This window comes from Scyliorhinus canicula, chromosome 1 (assembly GCF_902713615.1).
Source record: "Scyliorhinus canicula chromosome 1, sScyCan1.1, whole genome shotgun sequence".
Lineage (NCBI taxonomy): Eukaryota > Metazoa > Chordata > Chondrichthyes > Carcharhiniformes > Scyliorhinidae > Scyliorhinus > Scyliorhinus canicula.
The window spans coordinates 107376268-107402833 of NC_052146.1; the positions used below are offsets into that span (position 1 = coordinate 107376268).

The following is a 26566-nucleotide window of genomic DNA, read 5'->3' on the forward strand; positions in this document are numbered from 1 at the left end:
TGGAGAGTAGTCCATGGTGAGTCTGATAGTGGGATGGAACTTATTGATGTCATCGTGTAGTCGTTTCAGTGATTCTTCGCCGTGGGTCCAAAGGAAAAAATGTCATCAAGTATCTGGTGTATAACGTCAGTTGAAGGTCCTGGGCGGTGAAGAGGTCTTGTTCAAACTTGTGCATGAAGATGTTGGTGTATTGAGGTGCGAACTTGGTCCCCATGGCTGTTCCGTGTATCTGGATGAAGAACTTGTTGTCAAAGGTGAAGACGTTGTGATCAGGATGAAGCAGATGAGTTGTGGGGGCTGGGTGGGGGGGGGGGAATGTTAGGATCCAAAGAAGGTCCTACATAAAACAAAGTCCAGGGGAGGGCTAGCGCACCCAAACCTACAATGCTACCACTGGGCGGCGACAGCAAAACAAATAAGGGGATGGATTAAGGAGGCAGAAGCCGTGTGGGTGCGTGCGGAGGAGGCCCCCTGCAGGGGGACCTCGCTCCGTGCCCTCGCCACGGCGGCACTTCCATCCCCATCCAAAAAAAAACTCCAGCAGCCCAGTGCTGGTAGCCACCCTCCAGATCTGGAACCAATTACGGCAGCAATTTGGCCTGACTGAAATGTCCGACAAAGCCCACATCTGCAACAATCATAATGCGTGCCAGCGCTCACTGATACCACCTTTAAAAGGTGGAGACAGGACGGGGGAGGACACTGACTGTCAGGGACCTATACACTGACGGCAGGGTCACAACACTGGACAAACTGACGGAGAGATTCCAACTAGCTAAGGGCAACAAACTCAGATACCTGCAGCTTAAAAACTTCCTACGGAAGAAGACAAGGACGTACCCACAACCACCACGACCGACGCTACTGAAATAACTACTGGACGCAAACATTCTAGGTAAAGGAAACTGTGGCAACATGTATGAACAACTGGTAGAGAGGGCTGACACTGTACTGGACACGATGAGGAACAAATGGGAGGAAGACCTGGGGCTCGAAATAGGGTGGGGACTCTGGAGCGAAGCACTACATAGGGTCAACTCTACCACCATGTGTCTGTGTGGAGTTTGCACATTCTCCCCGTGTTTGCGTGGGTTTCGCCCCCACAACCCAAAGATGTGCGGAGTAGGTGGATTGGCCTCACTAAATTGCCCCTTAATTGGAAAAATGAATTGGGTATTCTAAATTTATTTAAAAAAAAAAAAAAACTCTACCACCATGTGCGTAAGGCTGAACCTAACACAACTAAAGGTGCTGCATAGAGCCCACTTAGCAAGGACCTGAATGAGCAGGTTTTCCCCGGAGGTGGAGGACAGATGTGAATGGCGCCAAGGAGGCCCGGCCAACCACGCCCACATGTTCTGGTCTTGCCCCAGACTTGCTGGGTACTGGACAGCTTTCTTCGAGGCAATGTCCAAAGTAGTGGGGTTGAGGGCGGAGCCATGCCCAAAAGTGGCGGTCTTCGGGGTTTCAGACCAGCCAGATCTATTCCTGGGGAAGAGGGCAGATGCCCTTGCCTTTGCCTCCCTGATCACCCGCCGTAGAATCCTGTTCAGCTGGCGGTCAGCAGCACCACCCAAAGCTGCAGACTGCCTGTCTGACCTCTCGGAATCTCTTCAAATGGAGAAAATCAAATTTGCCATCCGGGAGTTGGATGATGGCTTCTTCAGAACATGGGAGCCATTCACCCAACTGTTCCGGGACCTGTTTGTGGCCAATGAACAAACAAATAAATACTCAAGTAGCCAAGAGCAAGGGGAAAGTAGCCAAAACATGAGAAAAGAGAAGGAAATGAAAAAGGGGAGCTGCAGAGGAGGGGAGGTGGAAATGGGGGCAGGGCAGGGAAGAAGGAAGGATAGGGGGCAAAGAATAATAGAGGGGTGCCAGAGGGGAGGAAAGATGAGGGAACACAAACCGGAAGTAGAGCTCGGGAAACAACAATTACCACAACAAACACAGCAGGGCAACAGAGAGTAAGAAAGTACAGGAGGAAGGAACGACAGACAGCTGAGGCGGAGGCAAACATACAACAACAGCGAAAACCGACCGGGAGAAGCAAGTAATATCAGGGGCGTTGCCCAGGCGCACCACCCACTCAGTTTTGTTTTGTTTTGCTTGTGCTATATGTATTTTCTTTTTATAAAAAAATAGAAGAGAAGGGATTTCCCCCGCCCCCTTCTTTTCTGCTGTTTTTTTTTGTGTACGCCTGTAAATATACCATGTACAAAAAAAACCAATAAAAAACAAAAAAAAACAAAATGCCACCCGGTGGGGCTCATTGAGAGCGAGAACGGAAAATGTGGCATCCAGCCGAAACTCCATTCACTTTCAGCAGCGTCGGAAAGTCCCAACCACGAATGAGGACAGAGCGTTTCGGCCACAGTTTTTGAACGTGTGAAACACCCGTATACAAACCCAGCAGTTGTTTCTTGCCTGTTACAGTTTTTACATAAACTAGTTTCATTGAAATCAGGTCTCTCTGAGCTCCCCAAACACTACTGACATTTGTTTTATTTTACCAGTTCAGCTTCAGTTTATCATTGCCGCAAGCTGCTAGGATTTGTTTTCTTCCTTAGTACCTTTTGGGACTGCATTCTGAGTCTGTATTTCCTTTCTTCAGAAAGCCTTTTCTAAATTGCTTGGAGTTCAGTTGATCTTCCAGGCCAATAAACAGGGTGATATTAAAATAATTAGAAAAGAAAATTGACACAAGCTGACTTTTTTCACTCAATTGGCCACAGTAGTTAAGCAGACTGATCAAGTGCACATTCTATATTTGTTAGAAAATTTTACAACTAAGTCTTGATTTTATTAAACACTTGCTGAAGCCGCAGATGGTTGTAGAGTTTTATTGTTCGACACTTGATGAGAGATGGTCTTCTCTGTATCATGGGCGCGACATTTGATTGGAAATGTGCCAATTGTTTGCTGTCGAGGCTCCTATGTCCCTAAGGGCAGGAACAGTGCGAAAGATGAAATAGCAGCGTCGAGCTTCAAAACCATATGAATATGCTGGACAGTGTAGTAGGCCTTGCATTGCTAATAGCAAGGGAATCAGGGAAAGGTTAACACCAGCAATCTAACCGGAATATGTTTAAAGCTCTACTAACAACAAATGATGTATCACTCTCTCAGCAGGGAGCACTTAATCAGCACACGGACCCATAACCCTTTCATGTCTTGTACAGATGCACTGAACACACGGAACAAGCAAGTTATATGCACCACGCTGAAAGTCCTGCAGCATCTTGTTGTGTCAGGAGATATGGTGGGCGAGGCTCTGGTGCCTTACTATCGACAGATATTACCTATCCTGAACATATTTAAAAATATGAATGGTAAGTTGCAACACAATGGGATCGCCCCACTGATGTGTGCGGGTCTATGGTATGATATATGATACATGTGCCCTGTGAAACATTTAGAGGTACTTTCTTCCATCCTAAGATGATCAAACCCACACAATTGTTTATGCAAGTTTTCTGATTAATCTTATTTAATTGAAGCATGCAGCCCCTTTCAATATATGAAATGTGTCCCTCAGTGTGATTGGGAGCAATGTTGAAACTGTTTTACATTAGGTTGCTTTAGTTCAATACTGCCACACTTTATGGTGGCACAGTGGTTAGCACTGCTGCCTCACGGCGCCGAGGTCCCAGGTCCGATCCCGGCTCTGGGTCACTGTCCGTGTGGAGTTTGCACGTTCTCCCCGTGTTTGTGTGGGTTTCACCCCCACAACCCAAAGATGTGCAGGCTAGGTAGATTGCCGCTTAATTTGAAAAAATGAATTGGGTACTCTAAAATGTTTTTAAAATATTGCCACACACACTTTGATCTGCCACATGGTGTTTATAGATACATGTAGTGCATCTCAAGGAGGCCTGTTGGCCCAAGTTGCCTATGCTGTCTCCCTGAAAGAGATATCCAATGAGTAATCCACCCACCCATGACAAGTCTCACCACCCCCCAACCACTCCCATTACAATTCTTTTCCCCAGCTCCCCAGTTCTGCACTGTTTTTTCCTTTTGAACAATAAGGATGTAAGAAAATACGGAAATAAGATAAAGTAATTTAAGCCATCAAACCCATGTACCATGTACAACCCGTTCACCACTAGATTCCACCCATCCCATTTAATATCCTGAGGAGTTCTTCTGAGCTCCTCCCTTCCACAGCAAATTGAGTGAATCATCTAAACCTACATTATATACATCAGGATGGTTGCTTTTTATTAGAATTGCCCCATCACAGTGGTCAGCACTGCTGCCTCAGAATGCCAGCGACCCGGGTTTCATTCCAGCCTTGGGTCACTGTCTATGCGGAGTCTGCACATTCTCCCGTGTCTGTGTGGGTTTCCTCTGGGTGCTCCGGTTCCCTCCCACAGTTCAAAGATGTGCAGGTTAGGTGATTGGCCACGCTAAAATTGCTCCTTAGTGTCCAGGGATTGCAGGTTAGGCGTTTGTTTTTTTGAAAATATTTTATTGAGGCATTTATAATTTTAACAATTTTACACATCAAATTTTCAACAAAAAGAAAAACACAACCATATAACCAACAAACTCCCCGAGCACAAACCCCAGCTAACATGGCTTACACAAACAGTGCCACCTTCCCAAAGCACCCCTCCGATGGTTCTCCTGTCCTTACTCGCCTCTCTGATGCCTCCCCTCCCACCCCCCCCACTGGCAGCTTAATTCTTCTCGAAGAAGGTCGATGAACGGCTGCCTCGTCCGAGCAAACCCCTGCAATGACCCCATCACGGCAAATTTAATTTTCTCACGTCTAAGAAACCACGCCATTTTGCTAACCCACACCCCCAAATTCGGGGGCTCCGAGTCCCTCCACCCTAGTAAGCTCCGTCTCTCGGCCACCAGGGAGGCAAAGGCCAGGACGTGGCCTCTCTCACCCCCTGGGCTCCCGGGTCTTCCAATGCACCAAAGATCACCTCTGGACCTGGAACTACCCTCACTTTTAAGACCTCTAACATGATGTCAGAAAAATCCTGACAGAAACCCCTCAGCCTTGGACACGCCCAAAACATATGGACATGGTTCGCAGGACCCTCTGCACAGCACCTGCACTTATCCTCCACCTCCTCAAAGAACCTGCTCATTCGGACCACTGTCATGTGAGCCCTGTGGACCACCTTAAATTGTATCAGGCTGAGGATGCATTAACTCTCCTCAGGGCCTCCTCCCATAACCCAGCCTCCAACTCCCCACCCAGCTCTTCTTCCCACTTTCTCTTCACCTCCCCTATCGGGGACTCCCTCCCAGTCCATCAGCTCCTTATAAATCTCTGAGACCTTCCCCTCTCCTACTCCTCTTCTCGACACCACCTTATCCTGAAGTCCCTGGGGCGGCAGGTGCGGAAAGGTCGAAACCAGTCTCCGCACAAATCCCTCACCTGCAGATGCCAGAACCCATTCCCCCCAGGCAACTCAAACTCCTCCTCCAGCTCCTCCAAACTCGGGAAATCCTCATCAATAAATAAATCCCCGCCCGCTGCCACCTCCGAACTCCCCCCATCCAGCATCCCCCAGAGCGAACCGGTGGTTATCACATATTGGTGCCCACACCAATCCTCCCTCGAATCCCATATGCTGCCTCCACTGTCCCCAAACCCTCAGGGCTGCCACTACTACCGGACTGGTCGAGTACCTGGCCGGCGAGAATGACAGAGGTGTTGTTAACCATGCCCCCAAACTAGTGTCCTCACATGAGGCCGCCTCCACCCGCTCCCATACCAACCTCTCCCCCACTTACCCACCATCGCAATATTTACCGCCCAGTAGTAGTTACTCAAATTCGTGAGCAAAAGCCACCACAACCCCCCGCCCCCCCCCCCCCCCCCCCCCCCAGGCAAAGCCCTCGCTCCAGCATCACCTTTTTTACAATGTCTAATCCACCACGGAAAAATCCCCCGCAGTGTGCTTCATGAACCCCCGAAGCTCCTTGGCTGCAGCCGACACCCTCCCTGACCTCAAACTCGACCGGTCCAATCTCGGATCCAGGACCATATTAAAGTCCCTTCCCCCATAATCAGCCAATGAGCGGCACCATTTCCCTCGGCAGCTTGTTCCCTTGCGTCTTCCTCATTAGCGCCCTGTGCACTCGATCCACCTCTAATGGCTGTGCAAACGTGTCCTCTCCGAGCAGCTTCTCCAGCATCCTCCCCAAATATGCACCAACACCAGCTCCTTCACTTCTCTCCAGAAGGCCCACGATCCTTATATTCTGGCAGTTCTCTAGGTCTTCCATCTTCTCCTGGAGCCGCCTCTACTGGTCCCACATCAGCCCCACCTCCACTGCCATCGAGGCGAACTGCTCCTCATGTTCCCCTCCCACCTCTTCCACCTTCTGGATCACCTGTCCCTGGGCTGCCAGCTTCATTTCCACACAGTCGACCACTGCCCTGATCGAATCTACCACCCGGGCAAGATCCTCCAGACTCTCCTTCCGCTGCTGGGTGAACTTCTCATTTAAGAATCTCAGTAGCTGGTCCAACATCCACTGAGCCGGCAGGGCCGCACCTTGGCCCTCTGCCATCTCCACATGCGTCACAGGTGCCGCACCAGCTCTAAAAAAAGATTCCTTATTTTTAAACTGGTTCTGGCCCTCAACTCCATACGCCAGTGGGTCAATCTCTTCCACTCACTCTCCTGCACCTGTATTCCTCCTCGCTTGCACCCATTAATCGGCACGGGCGGGGGCCACCAAATGTGCGACTACTCACTCCATGTTCACCACCGGAAAGGTTAGGTGGGGTTACGGGAATAAGGCGGGGGGAGTGGGCCTGGATAGGATGCTCTTTCAGAGGGTCAGTGCAGACTCGATGGGCCGAATGGCCTCCTTCTGCACTGTCGTGATTGTATAGTTCTATAGTTCTACAATTTTTATTATGCAGGATCGATGGTCTGAATGACACTGTGAAGCTCATTTTATTTTATATTTAAAAATTAATTTAGAGTACCAATTTTTTTTAAATTAAGGGGCAATTTCTTCTTTCTTTTTATAAAGTTAGAATACCCAATTCTTTTTTTCCAATTAAGGGGCAATTTAGCGTGGCCAATCCACCTACCCTGCACATCTTTGGGTTGTGGGGGCAAAACTCACACAAACACGGGGAGAATCTGCAAACTCCACACGGTCAGTGACCCAGAGCCGAGATCGAACCTGGGACCTCGGCACCGTGAGGCTGCAAGGCTAACCCACTGTGCCACCGTGCTGCCTTAAATTAAGGGGCAATTTAATGTGTTCAATCTACCTATCCTGCACATTTTTGGGTTGTGGGGGTGAAACCCTCGCAGTCACAGGGAGAATGTGCAAACTTCACTCAGACAGTGATCGGGGGCCGGAATCGAACCCGGGTCCTTGGTTCCGTGAGGCAGCAGTGCTAGCCACTGTGCCATCTCGTGAAGCTCATTTTAAATGGGTTATGAAGGGTAAGAGCCAACAGCATTGCACATTTCGAATGAGCTTCTGTCCACCGACATCTCCCAGAATGGCAGCCTTACTTTATGCCAGTCCTGCTGAAATCCACAATCAAAGCACGCCCCAGAGTTAATCATTCCCTGAATTTCCGAGTGATGTCTCAGTTTTGAGATATCTCACTGACTTTGATGGCCGCAAGGAGCTTTGCAGACCCATCGCCCAGTTTTTCTGGAAACCATAGATGATTAAGTGGAAACTTTCTTTTGAATGAGTGTGTTTGAAATTCAGCAAAGACCAGAATCACCATAAACTTGACGTAGCTGTCCAACTTGATCCAGTTAGAATCTCCTGAAGGAAAGTGAGTGCAGTGAGTTCAAGGTTGACTGCTACATCAGTAGAAACAAAAGTAATCTCATACACAGTAGTTACATGATACGGTTGAATAGTGACGGTATATTATTTCCATTTTGTTGTCTTTCTAAAGGGACATTAAGCCAAGGCCCCATCTACCCTCTCAGGTGAATACGAAATATCCCACAGCTCCATTCTGAAGAAGGAGGAGGTGTCCTGGCTAATATTTATCCCCAATCCTAACAAAAGCAGATGACCTGGTCATTATCACTTTGCCAGTGCCCAAATGTATCTTCCGTGTTTCCTACATTACTACAGTGACCACACTTCAAAAGTACTTCATTGGCTGTAAAACACTGTGAAACCTCCCAGAGATCATAAAAGACGCCATGACAATGCATGTTTTTCTCTTTCATATTCAGCTCTATCCCGGTATACATCCCATTAATTAGCTAAGATACCTGTGCAGCCCTTTCAAAGAATTATTGGCTTAGATGTAAAGTTTGTGTTTGATGGAATCATTTTTAATAGAAAAAGGTGATGTGATTTTGAATGAATGCTCTGGTCAATTCAAGTAACTGCTCTAGAGAATCAGTTTGCATCATTTTAGACTTCTGTATAATATATGTGGATCATGTACTTGAAAGGAACTGTGAATACCACAACGCTAGGTACATCTGGTTACAATCACCTGTGTATCAGAAATTTTACAGTAGATTGGCATTGCTGGATCACATCGAGTGCACAGTGAATGAAGAATACTGGGAATTATGTTAAAATTAATGAGTTGCAGAGAATAGGAAGGCTCCAGGTATTAACAGTATGATGGCTAACCTTCTTTACTTCCTCCTTTCTTCCCACCTCTCTGGGCTCTTCTCTCTCCTTTTCTGGGTTGGTACCTGGGATCTCGATGTTGTGGCGATTTCGGAGGCATGGGTAGAGCAGGGACAGGAATGGTTGTTGCAGGTTCCAGGATTTACATGTTTCTGTAAAAACAGAGAAGATGGTAAAAGAGGGGGGGGTGTGGCATTGTTAATCAAGGAAAGTATTACGGCGGTAGAAAGGACGCTTGAGGACTCGTCTACTGAGGCAGTATTGGCCGAGGTTATGAACAGTGGAGGAGAGGTCACCCTGTTGGGAGTTGTCTATAGACCTCCGAATAGTTCCAGAGATGTAGAGGAAAGGATTGCAAAGATGATTCTTGACAGGAGCGAGAGTAACAGGGTAGTTGTTATGGGGGACTTTAACTTTCCAAATATTGACTGGAAATACTATAGTTCGAGTATTATAGATGGGTCAGTTTTTGTGCAGTGTGTGCAGGAGGGTTTTCTGACACAGTATGTAGACAGGCCAACAAGGGGCGAGGCCACATTGGATTTGGTACTGGGTAATGAACCCGGCCAGGTGTTAGATTTAGATGTAGGGTGAGCACTTTGGTGATAGTGATCACAACTCGGTTATGTTTACTTTAGCAATGGGCAGGGATAGGTATATACCGCAAGGCAAGAATTATAGCTGGGGGAAAGGCAATTATGATGCTATTCGGCAAGATTTAGGATGTATAGGATGGGGAAGGAAACTGCAGGGGATGGGTACAATCGAAATGTGGAGCTTTTTCAAGGAACAGCTACTGCGTGTCCTTGATAAGTATGTACCTGTCAGGCAGGGAGGAAGTTGTCGAGCAAGGGAACCGTGGTTTACTAAGGAAATTGAAGCACTTGTCAAGAGGAAGAAGAAGGCTTATGTTAGGATGAGACATGAAGGCTCAGTTAGGGCACTTGAGAGTTACAAGTTAGCCAGGAAGGACCTAAAGGGAGAGTTAAGAAGAGCGAGGAGAGGACACGAAAAGTCGTTGGCGGATAGGATCAAGGAAAACCCTAAGGCTTTCTATAGGTATATCAGGAACAAAAGAATGACTAGAGTAAGATTAGGGCCAATCAAGGATAGTAGTGGAAAGTTGTGTGTGGAATCAGAGGAGATAGGGGAAGCATTAAATGGATATTTTTCGTCAGTGTTTACACTGGAGAAAGACAATGTTGTCGAGGAGAACACTCAGGTTCAGTCGGCCAGGCTAGATGGAATTGAGGTTCAAAAGGAGGAGGTGTTAGCAATTTTAGAAAATGTCAAAATAGATAAGTCCCCTGGGCCAGATAGGATTTATCCTAGGATTCTCTGGGAAGCCAGGGAGGAGATTGCAGAGCCTTTGTCCTTGATCTTTATGTCGTCTTTGTCGACAGGAATAGTGCCGGAAGACTGGAGGATAGCAAATGTTGTCCCCTTGTTCAAGAAGTGGAGTAGAGACAACCCGGGTAATTATAGACCTGTGAGCCTTACTTCGGTTGTGGGTAAAATGTTGGAAAAGGTTATAAGAGATAGGGTTTATAATCATCTTGAAAAGAACAAGTTGATTAGCGATACTCAACACGGTTTTGTGAAGGGTAGGTCATGTCTCACAAACCTTATTGAGTTTTTTGAGAAGGTGACCAAACAGGTGGATCAGGGTAAAGCTGTTGATGTGGTGTATATGGATTTCAGTAAGGCGTTTGATAAGGTTCCCCACGGTAGGCTATTGCAGAAAATAAGGAAGTATGGAATTGAAGGTGATTTAGCGGTTTGGATCAGTAATTGGCTAGCTGAAAGAAGACAGAGGGTGGTGGTTGATGGCAAATGCTCATCCTGGAGTTCAGTTACTAGTGGTGTACCGCAAGGATCTGTTTTGGGGTCACTGCTGTTTGTCATTTTTATAAATGACCTGGAAGAGGGTGTAGAAGGATGGGTTAGTAAATTTGCAGATGACACGAAGGTCGGTGGAGTTGTGGATAGTGCTGAAGGATGTTATAGGATACAGAGGGACATAGATAAGCTACAGAGCTGGGCTGAGAGGTGGCAGATGGAGTTTAATGCGGAAAAGTGTGAGGTGGTTCACTTTGGAAGGAGTAACAGGAATGCAGAGTACTGGGCTAATGGCAAGATTCTTGGTAGTGTAGATGAACAGAGAGATCTCGGCATCCAGGTACATAAATCCCTGAAAGTTGCCACCCAGGTTAATAGGGCTGTTAAGAAGGCATATGGTGTGCTAGCCTTTATAAGCAGGGGGATTGAGTTTCGGAACCACAAGGTCATGCTGCAGCTGTACATAACTCTGGTGCGGCCACACCTGGGGTACTGCGTGCAGTTCTGGTCACCACATTATAGGAAGGATGTGGAAGCTTTGGAAAGGGTTCAGAGGAGATTTACTAGGATGTTGCCTGGTATGGAGGGAAGGTCTTACGAGGAAAGGCTCAGGGAATTCAGGTTGTTTTCGTTAGAGAGGAGAAGGCTGAGAGGTGACTTAATAGAGACATATAAGATAGTCATAGGGTTAGATAGGGTGGACAGTGAGAGTCTTTTTCCTCGGATGGTGATGACCAACACGAGAAACATAGCTTTAAATTGAGGGATGATAGATATAGGACAGATGTCAGAGGCAGTTTCTTTACTCAGAGAGTAGTAGGGGTGTGGAACGCCCTGCCTGCAATAGTAGTAGACTCGCCAACTTTAAGGGCATTTAAGTGGTCACTGGATAGACATATGGATGAAAATGGAATAGTGTAGGTCAGATAGGCTTCAGATGGTTTCACAGGTCGGCGCAACATCAAGGGCCAAAGGGCCCGTACTGCGCTGTAGTGTTCTATGTTCTATGTTCTATGTTCTCTCTCCCTTTCTCTCTGTCGCAAAACACATCTCCAGCTTTGTTCTCTGCTCTTCTCACTTCTTACAGATGTGGTGTGGCACGGTGGCACAGTGGTTGGCTCTACTGCCTCACAGTGCAGGGGACCTGGGTTCGATACCGGCCTTGGGTGGAGTTTGCACTTTCTCCCTCTGTCCGCGTGGGTTTCCTGCAGGTACTACAGTTTCCTCTCAATGTCCAAAGATGTGCAGGTTAGATGGGTTGGCCTTAGTGTCCAAGGATATGCAGGTTAGGTGGGGTTATGAGGATAGGGCAGGAGAGTGGGCCTAGGTTGGCTGCTCTTTCAGAGGGTCAGTGCAGATCTGATGGGCCAAATGGCTTCCTTCAGCACGGGAGGAATTCTATGGTTTCTATAGTTCTAAGAGGGGTTATTCTGATGAGGATGATTAGGGTAAATGAACTGGGATGATTTTTGAACAGGTCTATACAGTGGCACTGGTGTAATGCCAACACCAGTCTAAATATAACATGCTGTACAGTTGTCCTCCCCAAGAGGATAGCAGCACAAGAAAAAATGGTCCATTCAAACTATACCTTTTTATTGTCGGAACATGATCTGTTTTTTATTGTCGATTTGTGAGCAGCATTCCCTGGTCGCAGGTGGCTTCAAAGATGTACCAGGTGATCTCCCTCAGAGATGAGAAGATGGGAGAGCAAATGTAGTTATAAACAGGTCACGTTCTTCTGTTGCAGTCCTTATCAATTTTCACTAATTCCTGGATTCAAAATCTATTGCCAAACAGCCTGTATCGAACTTTACCTGACTTATCAGCCCTTGTGGCTTTCCCATAATTTGGTGTTTTGCTTGTGCGTTTGATAAGATTTGGTGTGTCGCACACTTCAACCACACACTCTTGTCCTAGTAAAATTTCTGCATTCCTGAGGTTGCAAGATAAGCAGTTTTAATAGAAAACAGAGCCTTAATCGGTTTGTGAAGCTACAACCATTCCCAAGATGGTTCTGAGCAGCAATCTTAACCCTAAAATACACAATGTTCCAAAAACCCACATGCAGAAGTAAAGTTGGAGCTCTCCATCAATGTGAATTGCTCCCCGTAAAACATGTATGATTTTGCAGCAACCAAAAATTCCCTTCATAAAGAGATGTGGTATTTGGAAATTTATAAAATTGAATCTTTTGAAAAAGAGAACAAACTTGGCTAAGTTAGAAATTGAATCTATTCATTGTTCCAACAATAATAACAGATTTATCAAATTCATTACGGCATTGGAAATCTTTCAAATATTCAAAATCTCAAAGGGATTTCAGGCAAAAGCAATAAGCTTCATCATTCTATCTTGCTTCATTTCATTTTTGGTTTGCACAGGATATTCGAAGCAATGTTGGGTTTATTTGCTCTGAATCCAAATCACCATCATACCACGTGCCATGATAGTTAAAAACCTACCATGGGCAACGGGAGCAAACAACATTGAATCAGTAATCTGTTGTACACACCCACTTGATACCTGGGGCGGGATTCTCCGGCCCCCAGCGTCAATCCCGCCCTCGCCGTGTCCCGAATTCTCCGCCACTCAAGATTCGGCGGAAATCGCGCCACGCCGGTCAGCGGGCCCCCCGCGGCAATTCTCCGGCCCACGATGGGCCGAAGTCCCGCCGCTGACAAGCCTCTCCTGCCAGCACGGATTAAACCACCTACCTGACCGGCGGGATTGGCAGCACGGGCGGTCGCTGGGGTCCTGGGGGGGGGGGGGGGGGGGGGGGGGGGCGGGGTGATCTGACGCCGGGGGGTATCCCCACGGTGGCCTAGCCTGCGATCGGGGCCCATCGATCGGCGGGCGGGCCTGTGCCGTGGGGGCACACCTTTTCTTCCGCCTTCATCACGGTCTTCACCATGGCGGAGGCGGAAGAGACCCCCTCCCCTGTGCATGCGCCGGGATGCCGTCAGGAGCCGCTGACGCTCCGGCGCATGCGCGGACTTACGCAGGCCAGCGAAGTCCTTTCGCCCCCGGCTGCCGTGACGCCAAAGGCCGTTCACGCCAGCCTGCGGAGCGGGGACCACTCTGGCGTGGGCCTAGCTCCTCAATGTGAGGGCTTGGCCCCTAAAGGCGCGGAGACTTCCTCACCTTTGGGGCGGCCCGACGCTGGAGTGGTTCACGCCACTCCAACACGCCGGGGTCCCCCTCCCGCCAGGTAGGGGAGAATTCCGGCCCTGGTTCCATTGGAATCATAAGAAAAGGAAGAGGCCAATTAGTACTTCGGGTCTGCTTTGTTATTCAATCGCTGCTGCTCTGTGACCTACCTCCACATATCCTGGCCAGAACATTCCTGCCATTCATGCTGCGGGTTTCCCAGTAGCAAGGGGTGCATTGAAAGGGGAAACCCCATTGTCAATGGTAGGACCAGAGGATCCCACCGCCAGCCAATGACAGGCCGCCTCCACCGCGGCGGGCTGCAGGGAAAAACCCGCCCCCTGCCTTTGCCCCATATCCATTAATACTTTGGTTAACAAAAATATCAATCTCAGTTTTAAAATCACCAACTGACCTCACATCAATTGCCATTTGAGGAAGGGAGCTCCAAACTCCCATCACCCTTCAAGTAAAGAAATGTTTTCTCATTTTAACCCGGAAAGGTCTAGTTTCATAATCTTTTGGCGATGCCCCCCAAGTCCTAAACGTCCCAATTATTGGATAGTTTGTACCCTCTCTGTTCCCCTTAATATAGAACATACAGAGCAGAAGGAGGCCATCCGGCCCATCAAGTCGGCACCAACCCACGTAAGCCTTCACTTCCACCCTGTGGTGAATTCATACTGCATTGTAATTCACACTGTATTGCATTGCGTTGTATTATGTCCTTGTGGGCTCTGTATGTGAGCCGTTGCGCAGCTCTGCCCATAGGGGGAGATGAGGAGCTTGTACAGGGCTCCACCTTTGGCTCCGCCCGTGGCTCCTCCCACTACCGGAAGTATAAAGTGCTGCAGCCGTAAGCGTGCTCTCAGTTCCTCTGGTCGCAGGCTGGCTCAGTTGTAAGACTATTAAAACCACAGTTTACCTCCAATCATGTGTCTAGTGAATTAATGGTCACATCTCACCCTATCTCCGCAACCCAACACCCCCCCCCCCATCATTTTGGATACGAAGGGCAATTTAGCATAGTATCGTGAAAACTTTGATCAAATCACCCCTTACCCTCGTAAAAGTGAGGGAATATAGCCCATAGTTGTGTAATCTCTCCTCGTAATTTAACTCTTGGAATCCCAATATCATTCTGATAAATCTACAATGCATTCCCTCCCATACCTATATACCTACGTAAGGTGTGGTGTCCAGAACTATTCACTACTCGAGGTGTGGTTTAACCAGGGTCTGAATTCTAGTCCTCTCGATTTAAAAGCAGGAATTCTATCTGCCTTTTTGATCATTTTCCAGATCTGTTCATGACATCATAATGATCTTTGGGATCGCCACTATATCTGGCTTTTTCCATTGACTTCCATCAAACTGAATGAGCCTATAATGGGTGGCACAGTGGTTAGCACTGCTGCCTCCCAGCGCCAAGGACCCAGGTTCGATTGTGTGACTGTCCGTGTGGAGTTTACACATTCTCCCCATGTCTGTGTGCTTTTCTTCCGGGATGTCTGGTTTTCTCCCACAGTCCAAAGATGTGTATGTTAGGTGGATTGACCGTGCTAAATTACACTTGGTGTCCGAAGGTTAGGTGGGGCTAACGGGGTGGGGTCATGGGCCTAGGTAGGGTGCTCTTTCAGAGGGACGGTGCAGACTCGATGGGTTGAATGGCCTCCTTCTGTACTGTAACAATTATATGACTCTCCTCTATTACGTTTCGGGACAAATAATCCTGATACTGCAAACTTTGAATTACTTTGTTTGAGTCTAATCTTGGTTGCTGTTTGAGTTGGGCTAGTCTATATTAGCAAGCTACACTAACATGTTCGCATATCGCTGGGTCAGGCAGCCACATTGGCTGTGAATCCTTAACCAGCAAAGGATGAAGACATCTCTGCACGTGGCCCTCAGTTGGGCTGCAATGGGGTTGCTATATTTGGCCTCAGTATCTCTTGGCTACAGAGAGAAGAGAAATCAGCCAGGAATTCCATCCCTAATCGCCATCCATGTGCAAATGTTGGATGAAAGCGGGAGTAACCTCAGTGGGAATGAGTTAGACTTTCAACTTGTTTATTGACACTCACTGCTGAGAATCACATCGGAATAATGGGTGCTTTGTCAAGATAGCAGTGGGTGACTGATGCCTGTAGACCCAAAGTCCAAGACAGGTTTGAATGATTTCACAGTGATGACTAATCGTCTTTGGTGATTTGTCAAACTCCATATAAAGTTGTATATGAAGTTTGGCTGGAGCAATTTCGAACCAGTGGCAGTTCTGTTGCACAAAGGCAAATATAATTGAGTGAGAATTGATGCTCGAGGCCAGCAAATTCACATTTAAAGACTGCAAAGGTGGCAGGTGTAGGAGTTGGAACTGGGGCAATCAATAATCCTCCCATATTATCCCGGAATAGAAGATTAATTTCTTGGCCACCAAGGACCTGCAAGATAAAATCTTAAAACCAGGTTAAAACCAGGGGCAGCTTTAGCACTGTGGGCTAAACAGCTGGCTTGTAATGCAGAACAATGCCAGCAGCGCGGGTTCAATTCCCATACCAGCCTCCCCAAACAGGTGCCAGAATGTGGCAACTAGGGGCTTTTCACAGTAACTTCATTGAAGCCTACTTGTGACACAAAGCAATTATTATTAAGGAGTAGAGTTGTATTTCTGCAGTTTGGACCTCTTTTTCAAAGTAATCAAACAGCAAAGATATTTGCCCATTTGTGGTGCCCTTGCACATTCCATGATATGGTGTTCTGTTGTTCCTTATTTGAAGTGATTAGTGACTCACCGTCCCTCTCAGTGGCAGCTGACTGACCCAGAGGTGAGCGGCCGGCCCTAGCTACTCTCCATCACCAAGACCACCCACTCATCTCCTGCCTTTGCTTCGCTGCTGCTGGGACCCTCATTCATATGTTTATTACCTCCAGATTCAAGTACTGTAATGCTTTCTGGCCAGACTCTCACCTTCCACTCTCCTTAAACTTGAGTTCATCCAAAACTCTGCTGCCTGTATACTAATCTTCATCACATCTTGTTCACCCACCACACCTGAGCATGCTCATATATGTTGATTCCTGGTCCAGCAAAGGCTCCATTTTAAAATTCTCATTCTCTTGTTCAAATCCCATACTCCCACCCCCACCCCTGGGCCTTATCCTTTCCTATCACAATAATGTCTGCCAGCTCTTCAACTTTCCGACATTTCTACAATCCTCCAACCCTGGCCCCTGACCATCCCTGATTTTAACCGTTCCACCATTGGCAACTATATCTTCAGCTGCCGACACCCTAAACTCCAGAATACCCTCCCTAAACTTTTCCAACACTCCACCTATTTCCTTTAAGTCATTTCTTAAAACCTACTTCTTTGACAAAGCTTTTTGTCCTCTTCCCTTTCAATGGCTCGGTGTGAAATTTCATCCAATGGTGGTCATCTGAATGGAATATTACCATCCCAGACCAGAACACATTCTTTGCTAGGATAGCAGACAGAACCTCTGATATTTTAATTAAATTATAAGACTGTGAGGAAAGGATACCTCGCTCCACAAGTGACTCCATGTGCAAATGAGATATATTGTATTAAAATAAACTTTATTAGTAACACAACATTAAACTAACTTTAACATCATACAACATATAGCTTACAAATACCAGTTAAACAATGCTTAATGATAAAATGAAACACTTAACTCCTAACTGCTATCTTTTTTTATCTCCACTCAAGCAAAACCCATCTCGGGTCACTATCCACATTAAAATACAGTTACCAAATACAGGAATACTTGCTGTAGAGAGATGACTTGGAGAAACTGCTTTTAGAGAGAGAGATCCTTCAGGAAACAACCTGCAGATGCTTGCCTGTGTCAAACAATTGCTTAACTTCCCAGATTTGGAACCAAGCTCCTGTTCCATTCATAGCAAAATCTAAATTGAAACTCAACACCTGACTGCTTCAGCCCAGGCACCTCCCATAGCTGCAACATCCATGTCCCACTAACTGGGTTATGACCATCTTACTAAGGCTAGCCACAACCCTTCAATTATCTAAACCCCAGGAAACCTTCTTTCTATAAACAAAATTCCATCAGCCTTATTTTGGTAAACACTATGCATGAATGATTATTTTACTTTTACAATGCTTTAATTGTCCCTTCTGTAGCCCCAATGTCTGCCTGTCTTTTAAACAAGGATTTTTAAAAAGTGTGTATGCAGTGGATGCACTCACCCAGACGTTTAACCATTACTGCATCATATACATATAATACAATATATATCTGAAATTCCTACATTCATCACAGGAATGTTTTCACTTTTGATATGACACCCTGGGCTAGAATGCAGCTAACTCTGGCTCCACTTGACCCAAAGTCACAGCACAATTGAAATTTACTATTAATTCTAAGAAAATACCTGAAGTCTTTGATCTTTGGCTGCCATCAGACCATAAGACCATTAGAGATAGGAGCAAAATTAGGCCATTTTGCCTATCGTGTCTGCTCCACCATTCAATCATGGCTGATATGTTCCTCATCCCCATTCTCCTGCCTTCTCCTCATAACCCCTGATCCCCTTATCAATCAAGAAATCCCCTTATTAATCAAGAACCTCAGATTTGTGCTTTGCACTGCCAAGATGCCTGGGTTGCACTGTAAAGCCGGCAGGAGCGCTGCCAGAGTGGAGTGCTAGGGTGCCAGGTGCCACAGTGGCATTGTCATGGCCAGGGCCTGGGGGAGCCATCATAGAATTTACAGTGTGAAGGAGGCCATTTGGCCCATCGAGTCTGCACCGGCCCTTGGAAAAAGCACCCTACCCAAGCCCACACCTCCACCTTATCCCCGTAACCCAGTAATGCCACCCAACCTATTTGGACACTAAGGGCAATTAGCATGACCAATCCACCTAACCTGCACATCTTTGGACTGTGGGAGGAAACCGGAGCAGCCAGAGGAAAGCCACGCAGACACGGAGCGAACTTGCAGACTCCGGCAGGCATCAAACCTGGGACCTTGGAGCTTTGAAGCAACTGTGCTAGCTACTGTGCTCCCGTTCTGCCCCATGAAGCCATGCCCATGAAAGGAGGGTGGGAGGTGCAGGGAGTATGAAGGATGGGGGAGTGCAGGGCAAGGATGTAGGGGCCTCTGGATGGTTGGGGAGGGTGAAGGGTGCAGGCCATGGAAGGGGGCCCAGAAAGGGGATGTAGGTAGACTTGAGGAGGGGGGGTCATCAGCAACCCAGAAGCGGGGTGTCTTCACTTGGGGGAGAATGGGTAATGCTCATGTGTGTGGGGGTGACATTGCCCATGGGCGGGGTATGGAGGACCCACAAGCCCTCTTATAGATCGGGGCACCCTTTCAAAATGTTAGCCTGATCCCTGAGGAGCTGGACTGGCCAGCGGGTTCAGCACCCCAGTGATGAAAATAATTCTAAGTGTGGGAAAATGTAACTGGTCTAATTAGTAAGTTTGCGACACAAAGGTTTGGTGGAATTGTGGATAGCAATGAGGACTGTCAGAGGATACAGCAGGATTTAGATCGTTTGGAGACTTGGGTGGCAAGATGGCAGATGGAGTTTCATCCGGACAAATGTGAGGTAATGCATTTTGGAAGGTCTAATACAGGTAGGGAATATACAGTGAATGGTAGAACCCTCAAGAGAATTGACAGTCGGGCAGCACTGTGGCACAGTGGGTTAGCCCTGCTGCCAATTAAGGGGCAATTTACTTTTCTTTGTTCTTTGTTCTTTGAAAATGATTTCACCAAATACCTTGCAACATTATGAATGGCACACTCTTGGTCCAATTCACGAGAAATGTTGCGTGGTTTATCGAGACGGCCGAACATATTTGTAGAATTATCGAGTATAGCCATTGAGGTGTAGTATTTCAGTCACAGACTAAGGATTTAGGGTCATACACAGTAGCAGAAGTGCAGCCATTACTGGAGTGATGACAGGAGTGATGTTGTTTTCTCGGCTCTTGGGCTGAAGCTGCTTTGTACAACTCCCCGATCAAAAACAACAATTGCGATGACCTGTCACCTTATATCATCACACAGGAAAACAACATGTTCAGCTCTATATATTGTTGTGCATTGGAATGTAAGTGACGGGTAAATAGTGACTGGACAGAGGGTTACAAGAGTTGATAAAAGGTTAGGAACAGATGGGTGACATAAATGTGACAAGTTGGTGTACTTAAAGTGCCTCTATCAATACTGCGACTAAGAAAGAAGAGAAAATAGCAGGATGGTTGAAAGGATGTGAATAATTGGAGTGATTGGGAGAGCAAAAATAGAACAGAGATATAGAGACGGTAATGGATTGGCATATTTTCCCTTGGAGGCTACCCCTACTTCTTATTGTTACAGCATTAGAACATGCACTTTGGAAAGTATCTACATATCTTCTTTAACCAGAACTGCGAGCAGCACTCCCATTTACAGGTCTTGGAGAGATCAGAGAGGAGGGGATGCAAGGAACGGTAGCAATGTGGAGACAAAGGTTGCTGAACAATAGGGAGAGAGAGTATTTTACAGGGTAGAGGAAGGTTTGAGGTGGTGTTTCCCCAGGGGTCACTATTGGGATCCTTGCATTTCCTGATATATGTGAATGATCTAGATCTTGGTGTGTACAGAACCATTTCAAAACTTGCTGATGACACAAAACTTAGAAGTGTTGTAAACTGTGAAGAGGCCAATGTGGAACTTCAATATGACCTAGGCAAGTTGGTAGAGCGGACAGATAGGTGGCAGATGACGTTCAAAGAGGAGAAGCTTGAGGCGATGCATTTTGCTCGGAAGAACATGGAGAGACAATGGACAGAGTCTAACGGAAAGGTTTCAAAATGGGGGGATTTTGATGGGAATTTCCTGTTGGCTTTCTCGGCGAGTTCCCCGCTGTTGCCTAACCAAACAGTCATTTTTTTGGGCGCTGGGGAGTTTCTCATAGGTTTAGCCCACACTAAGAATTATTTTAATCAATCGGAGTTGAACTCACTGGCCAGCCCCGCTCCTCAGAGATCGGGCCGCCATCTTGAAAGGGTTCCCAATCTCTAAGTGAGCTTGTGGGTCACCCCCCCCCCCCCCCCCCCCCCATGCATAAGGGCATAAAAGGGCATATTCCCCACACCTCCCCGCCACAGGGTCGCTAAGTGCTCCCCGTTCAGGCCTTACCCCGCCCCTTTCGGGCCCGCCTCCTTCCATGATCCCCACCCTTCACCACCCCCCCAATCTTCCAGAGACCCTTTCCTACCTGCCTTGCACCCTCCCTCCCCCACCTTTCATACCGCCCCTCCACCCGCCTTTCATGGCCACGGCCCCCTCAAGCCTTAACCCTTGGCAGTGCCACCTGGCACCTGGGCACCATGGCACTGACACCATGGCAGTGCTCCTATCGGTATTGCAGTGTTACCTGGGCACCTTGGCGGTGCCAGAGTGGCGTTCCAGGGAGAGGGTCAGAGGCCAACCTGCACTGTCCCTGACTACTGCTGCCCTGCTGCCTCACTGCGCCGAGGTCCCAGGTTCGACCCTGGCTCTGGGTCACTGCCCGTGTGGAGTTTACACACTCTCCCCGTGTCTGTGTGGATTTTGCCCCCACAACGCAAAGATGTGCAGAGTAGGTGGATTAGCCAAGCTAAATTGCCCCTTAATTGGAAAAAATTAATTGGGTACTCTAAATTTATTTTTAAAAAAGACAGGGTGGAGGGGAGAGTGGGCATGGATTTGAACGACTCTTCATTTAAAGGGTCACTGCTGACTCGATGGGCCAAATGGCCTCCTTCTGCACTGTAGGGATTCTATGATTTACCGGCTAATGAGGTTTACAGAAAGAGACATTAAGGGTTAGAAAGGCCAAGTGATTTATCATTGGCCAGTAAGATTAACCATTGAAGGGTTGATGCAGAGACTGTGTAAGGACATGGTGATCTTAAACACAAGCAGGCCCAAGCCCACCACAGGCTGTGTCCTGAGCAGCCCAATGGGAACTGGGTGCTTAAACAACTGCCTGTCCCGTATGTGTAGAGGGTCTAATGTAATTTTCAGGTGGAGAGCTTAGACCAATAAGGCACACATATCATATGCGGCCGAAAATGTGTGGGGTTCCATCACTTGCTATACTGGATGCTCATTGGACACTGTTTCACACCCACGGCAATGCTTTTCTAGCCTCTTGTGTTTTTTAATGAATTTTAAATGTATTGACAGATGGTGAAGAATTCAAATAAATGTTGGGATTCTGAGCTAAGTGAGCAGGAAGCGATGTAGCTTTGGCAAGGCTGCATTCGGAATTCTGTGATCAGTTTAGGTCTCCATGTTGCAGGCATGTTAAACCATTGGAGAGGTGAGCTGAATTTATGAGGAATAGTTGTCCACCCTGGACATTAACTCTCTGGACAGGAAGGGCAGCACGGTGGCGCAGTGAGTAGCACTGCTGCCTCACGGCGCCGAGGTCCCAGGTTCGATCCCGGCTCTGGGTCACTGTCCGTGTGGAGTTTGCACATTCTCCCCGTGTTTGCGTGGTTTCGCCCCCACAACCCAAAAAGGTGCAAGCTAGGTGGATTGGCCACTCTAAATTGCCCCTTAATTGGAAAAATGATTGGGTACACTAAATTTATTAAAAAAAAAACTCTCTGGACAGGAGCAGGATAATGACTACTTGATGGAGATTTTTAAGGTTTTCATGAGCATGAGGAATTTGGATGCAGGATATTTCTCCCAGGCACAGGATTATGGGACGCAGTTGAAAGTGAAAGGTGCCCAAGTGAGTAAGGAAGTCAGGCACCCCTTGTCTCAGTATGAACCATTTTATGGAACGTATATTATTTTTTAATTTTAGAGTACCTGATTCTTTTTTTCCCAATTAAGGGGCAATTAGTGTAGCCAATCCACCTACCTTGCACATGTATTTGTATTATATTTGTTTTATTGTCACGGTGGTACAGTGAGAAGTATTGTTCTGCTTCAGTCCAGACAGATAATTCCGTATATGAAAAAAAAGCATAGGACATTCATAAATACAGAATGTACATATATAGACACGGGGCACCACGGTGGCACAGTGATTAGCATTGCTGCCTCATGGCGCTGAGGACCTGAGTTCGAAACCCAGCCCTGGGTCACTGTCCGTGTGGAGTTTGCACATTCTCCGCGTGTCTGGGTGGGTTTCACCCCCACAACCGAAAGATGTGCAGGGTAGGCGGATTGGCCATGCTAAGTTGCCCCTTAATTGGGTACTCTAAATTTATTTTTAAAAAGGTAAATATATAGACACAGGCATCGTGTGAAGCATACAGGAGTGCCGTATTAATCAGGTCAGCCCATAGGGCAGCATGGTGGCGCAGTGGGTTAGCTCTGCTGCCTCACGGTGCCGAGATCCCAAGTTCGATCCCGGCTCTGGGTCACTGTCCATGTTGAGTTTGCACATTCTCCCCGTGTTTGCGTTGGTTTTGCCCCCACAACCCAAATGATGTGCAGTATAGGTGGATTGGCCCCGCTAAATTGACCCTTAATTGAAACAAACTGAATTGGATACTCTAAATTTTACGAAAAAGAAGAAAAAAAAGCAGGTCAGCCCATAAGAGGCTGTTTAGAAGTCTGGTTAGAGCGGGGAAGAAGCTGTTTTTGAGTCTGTTCGTGCGTGTTCTCAGACTTTTGTATCTCCTGCCCGATGGAAGAAACTGAAAGAGTCAATAACCCGTGTTGGAGGGGTCTTTGATTATCCTGCCTGCTTTCCCCAGGCAGCGGGAGATGTAGACAGAGACAATGGATGGGAGGTGGGTTCCTGTGATGGACTGGGCTGTGTTCATGACTCTCTGAAGTTTCTTATGGTCTTGGGCCGAGCAGTTGCCATACCAGCCTGTGATGCAGCCAGATAGGATGCTTTCTGTGGTGCATCTGTAGAAGTTGGTAAAGTCAGTAAAATGCATTAAGGATTAGATTAGAAAGGCCAAGTGATTTACTATTGGCTAGTAAGATTAACCATTGAATGGTTGATGCTGAGACTGTGTAGAGACATGGTGATCTTAAACAAAAACAGGCCCTAGGGCAGCATGGTGGCACAATGGTTAGCACTGCTGACTCACGGAGCCGAGGTCCCAGGTTCGAACCCGGCTCTGGGTCACTGTCCATGTGGAGTTTGCACATTCTGCCCGTGTCTGTATGGGTTTCGCCCCCACAACCCAAAGATGTGCAGGGTTGGTGGATTGGCCGCACTAAATTGCCCCTTAATTGGAAAAAATTAATTGGATACTCTACATTTATAAAAAGAAAAAACAAACGCAAGCAGGCCCAAGCCCGGCACAGACTGCATCCTGAATTCTTTGGATCTTTGGGTTATGGGGGTGAGACCCACACAGACAAGGGGAGAATGTGCTAACTCCACACGGACAGTGACCCAGGACCGGGATCAAACCCGGGGACCTCGGCGCCATGAGACAGCAGTGCTAACCCCTGAGCCACCATGCCGCCCTTTATGGAACATATTTAACAGTAGGGCTGGTGCATTGGGAAGGCACAGTAGTGTTTAGAACAGAATTGAATGAATTTTGACTTTCCAAAAATGAGGACGTCATGATAAAAGAGATTTCCTGCCACCGCATTGTCGCACACTGCCAGGAAATTACCCATTCCTGGGCTGATAATATCCTGACCAGTTGGGTGTTTCTATACACTTGCAGCTTTCTGTATACAATGGAATTAATGGTTACAGATCAAGCATATGATTAGGTAAATCTGGTGAGCCGGGAGTGACTATGCTTTGCATTTCATTCAATCTGTCTGTGGACAATTAATGCACATTTAATATTTACAGACAGCAGCTTACATTCTCAGGGGATCCATTTTCTTTTTAACTCCTGCCAACTTGCTCAGGAATATAATTAAAAACCATTCCAAAAATATCTGCATGGAGTCTCATCTTTACGAGCCAGACTTGTTTCTTTAAAACTGTTGATGAATTCTCTCTCCATAATCCTTAAACATGGGCCCTCATTTCCACATTGCTGACGTTTGGCCAACACATCGAATTACATTAGAGACGAATGTTAAGAAGAGAGATTTCTGTGCAATGTGATTTTAAAAATACACAGGCCCGTCAAAGGAGCATCAAATGTTTGATCCTTCATTGTCATACTCCAGACCTCAGTTCTCCTGACGTACTGTTTGATACACTATGGTGATTATATTAACTGCTGTTACTTATTCTACTGCATGTTGATTCAGAGGATACTTATCCTTTGTATTTGAAAATTTCAGATTAATAATGGCCGATGTCTGAGTAAAATACCAACAGCAGTGGACTTTAACACAAACTTCCAAAATGATCCTGAAAATAAATGCAGTTATTCCCAGTTCTAAAAGAGCAACTCAGCCTTTAGCTCTGACTTCTTGGAGTCTGCTAAGTGTAAGCCATGTTTCTAAATGGAACATTATATATTTTTAATGAGATGTTATGTTAATTTGGTTATTGCTTTCGCTCAAATATGGCCTTTAGGGCAGCAAATTCAAGAAGAAGTCTATTCAGCTAACATTTGCAAGGCTAATGGATAATATTTCAGGCTGAGAAATGAGAGTCACAGATAGTCTGCCCGTATAAATTTGAGCCCTAATTTCTAACTCTCATGTGAGTTTTTAATTTTTCTGCCCATTGGCATCTATGTTTCACACCAGAAAACAATGGGCTGGATTATCCGGTTCTCCGGCACTGTGCTCGCACCATTCACTGGCGGCGGGATTCTCTACTCCGGTCACAAGTCAATGGGATTTCCCATTGAAACCACCCCACTCTGCTGGGAAACCCACGGGTGGGAAAAGTGAATCGCAATGGCCGGGGAATTCTGGCCAATGGTTCTGAAATATTTTCCAGTTCCTCAAAAATTCACAGAGCTTCTCAATCATGCCTGCCTTACATAACATAGAACATAGAACAGTACAGCACAGAACAGGCCCTTCGGCCCTCAATGTTGTGCCGAGCCATGATCACCCTACTCAAACCCACGTATCCACCCTATACCCGTAACCCAACAACCCCCCTCTTAACCTTACATAAGAACTAGGAGCAAGAGTAGACAATTCAGCCGCTCGAGCCTGCACCGCCATTGAATACAATCATGGCTGATCTCCTCTCTGCCTCAACTCCACTTTCCTGCCAGTTCTCCATAACACTTCAGCCCATTGCTTGTTAAAATGTGTCTATTTCCTCCTTAAATTTACTCAATGTCCCAGCATCCACCGCACTCTGTAGCCGTGAATTTTACAGATTCACGATCCTTTGAGAGAAATAATTTCTCCTCAACTCTGTTTTAGATCTGCGACCCCATATGCTAAAACCATGACCTATCATTCTAGAATGCCCCACAAGAGGAAGCATCTGCTCTATGTCTACTTTGTCAATACCTTTTTTTCATCTTATATACCTTAATTAGTCTCCTCTCATTCTTCGAAAATGAAGAGCATATATGCCTAAACCCGCTCAATCTCTCTTCATAAGGCAAACTCCTCATCTTTGGAATCTAACCTACTGAACCTTCTCTGAACTATCTCTAAAGCAACTACATCCGTCCTCAAGTAAGGGGACCAAGACAATATTCCAGATGGGGTCTCACCAATGCCTTCTACAGTTGCAGCAACACTCCCCAACTCTATTCCATGAGCTATAAATTATAATGGATATGGGCTCTAAAAAGTCTGACAACCAGTCGGCAATTTATTTTTCTAAACGCATAATCCAATAAGCAAATGATTGCCAAATCTACAACATGTAAAAATGTCCAGGTTTCCCTTTGTCCTGGAATTAATATTGCATGGAATACCAGCATTAGTCGCATGAGGTAAATAACGTTTTTTTAAATAAATTTAGAGTACACAATTATTTTTTTTGTCCAAGTAAGGGGCAATTTAGCATAGCCAATCCACCTACCCTGCACATTTTTGGGTTGTGGGATTGAAACCCACGCAAAGA

At 46.7% G+C, this 26566-nt stretch overlaps 1 protein-coding gene across 5 annotated transcripts in view; it reads left to right on the forward strand.

Moving 5' to 3' along the window:
- The window catches only part of LOC119966005 (parkin coregulated gene protein homolog), a 433653-nt gene that overhangs the window by 319492 nt on the left and 87595 nt on the right, over positions 1-26566 (forward strand). For all 5 annotated transcript variants that reach the window (XM_038797131.1, XM_038797122.1, XM_038797139.1 and 2 more), the window contains one exon: positions 3186-3335. In XM_038797131.1, the coding sequence (XP_038653059.1) occupies positions 3186-3335 (150 nt within the window). The remainder of the gene's footprint in view (positions 1-3185; positions 3336-26566) is intronic.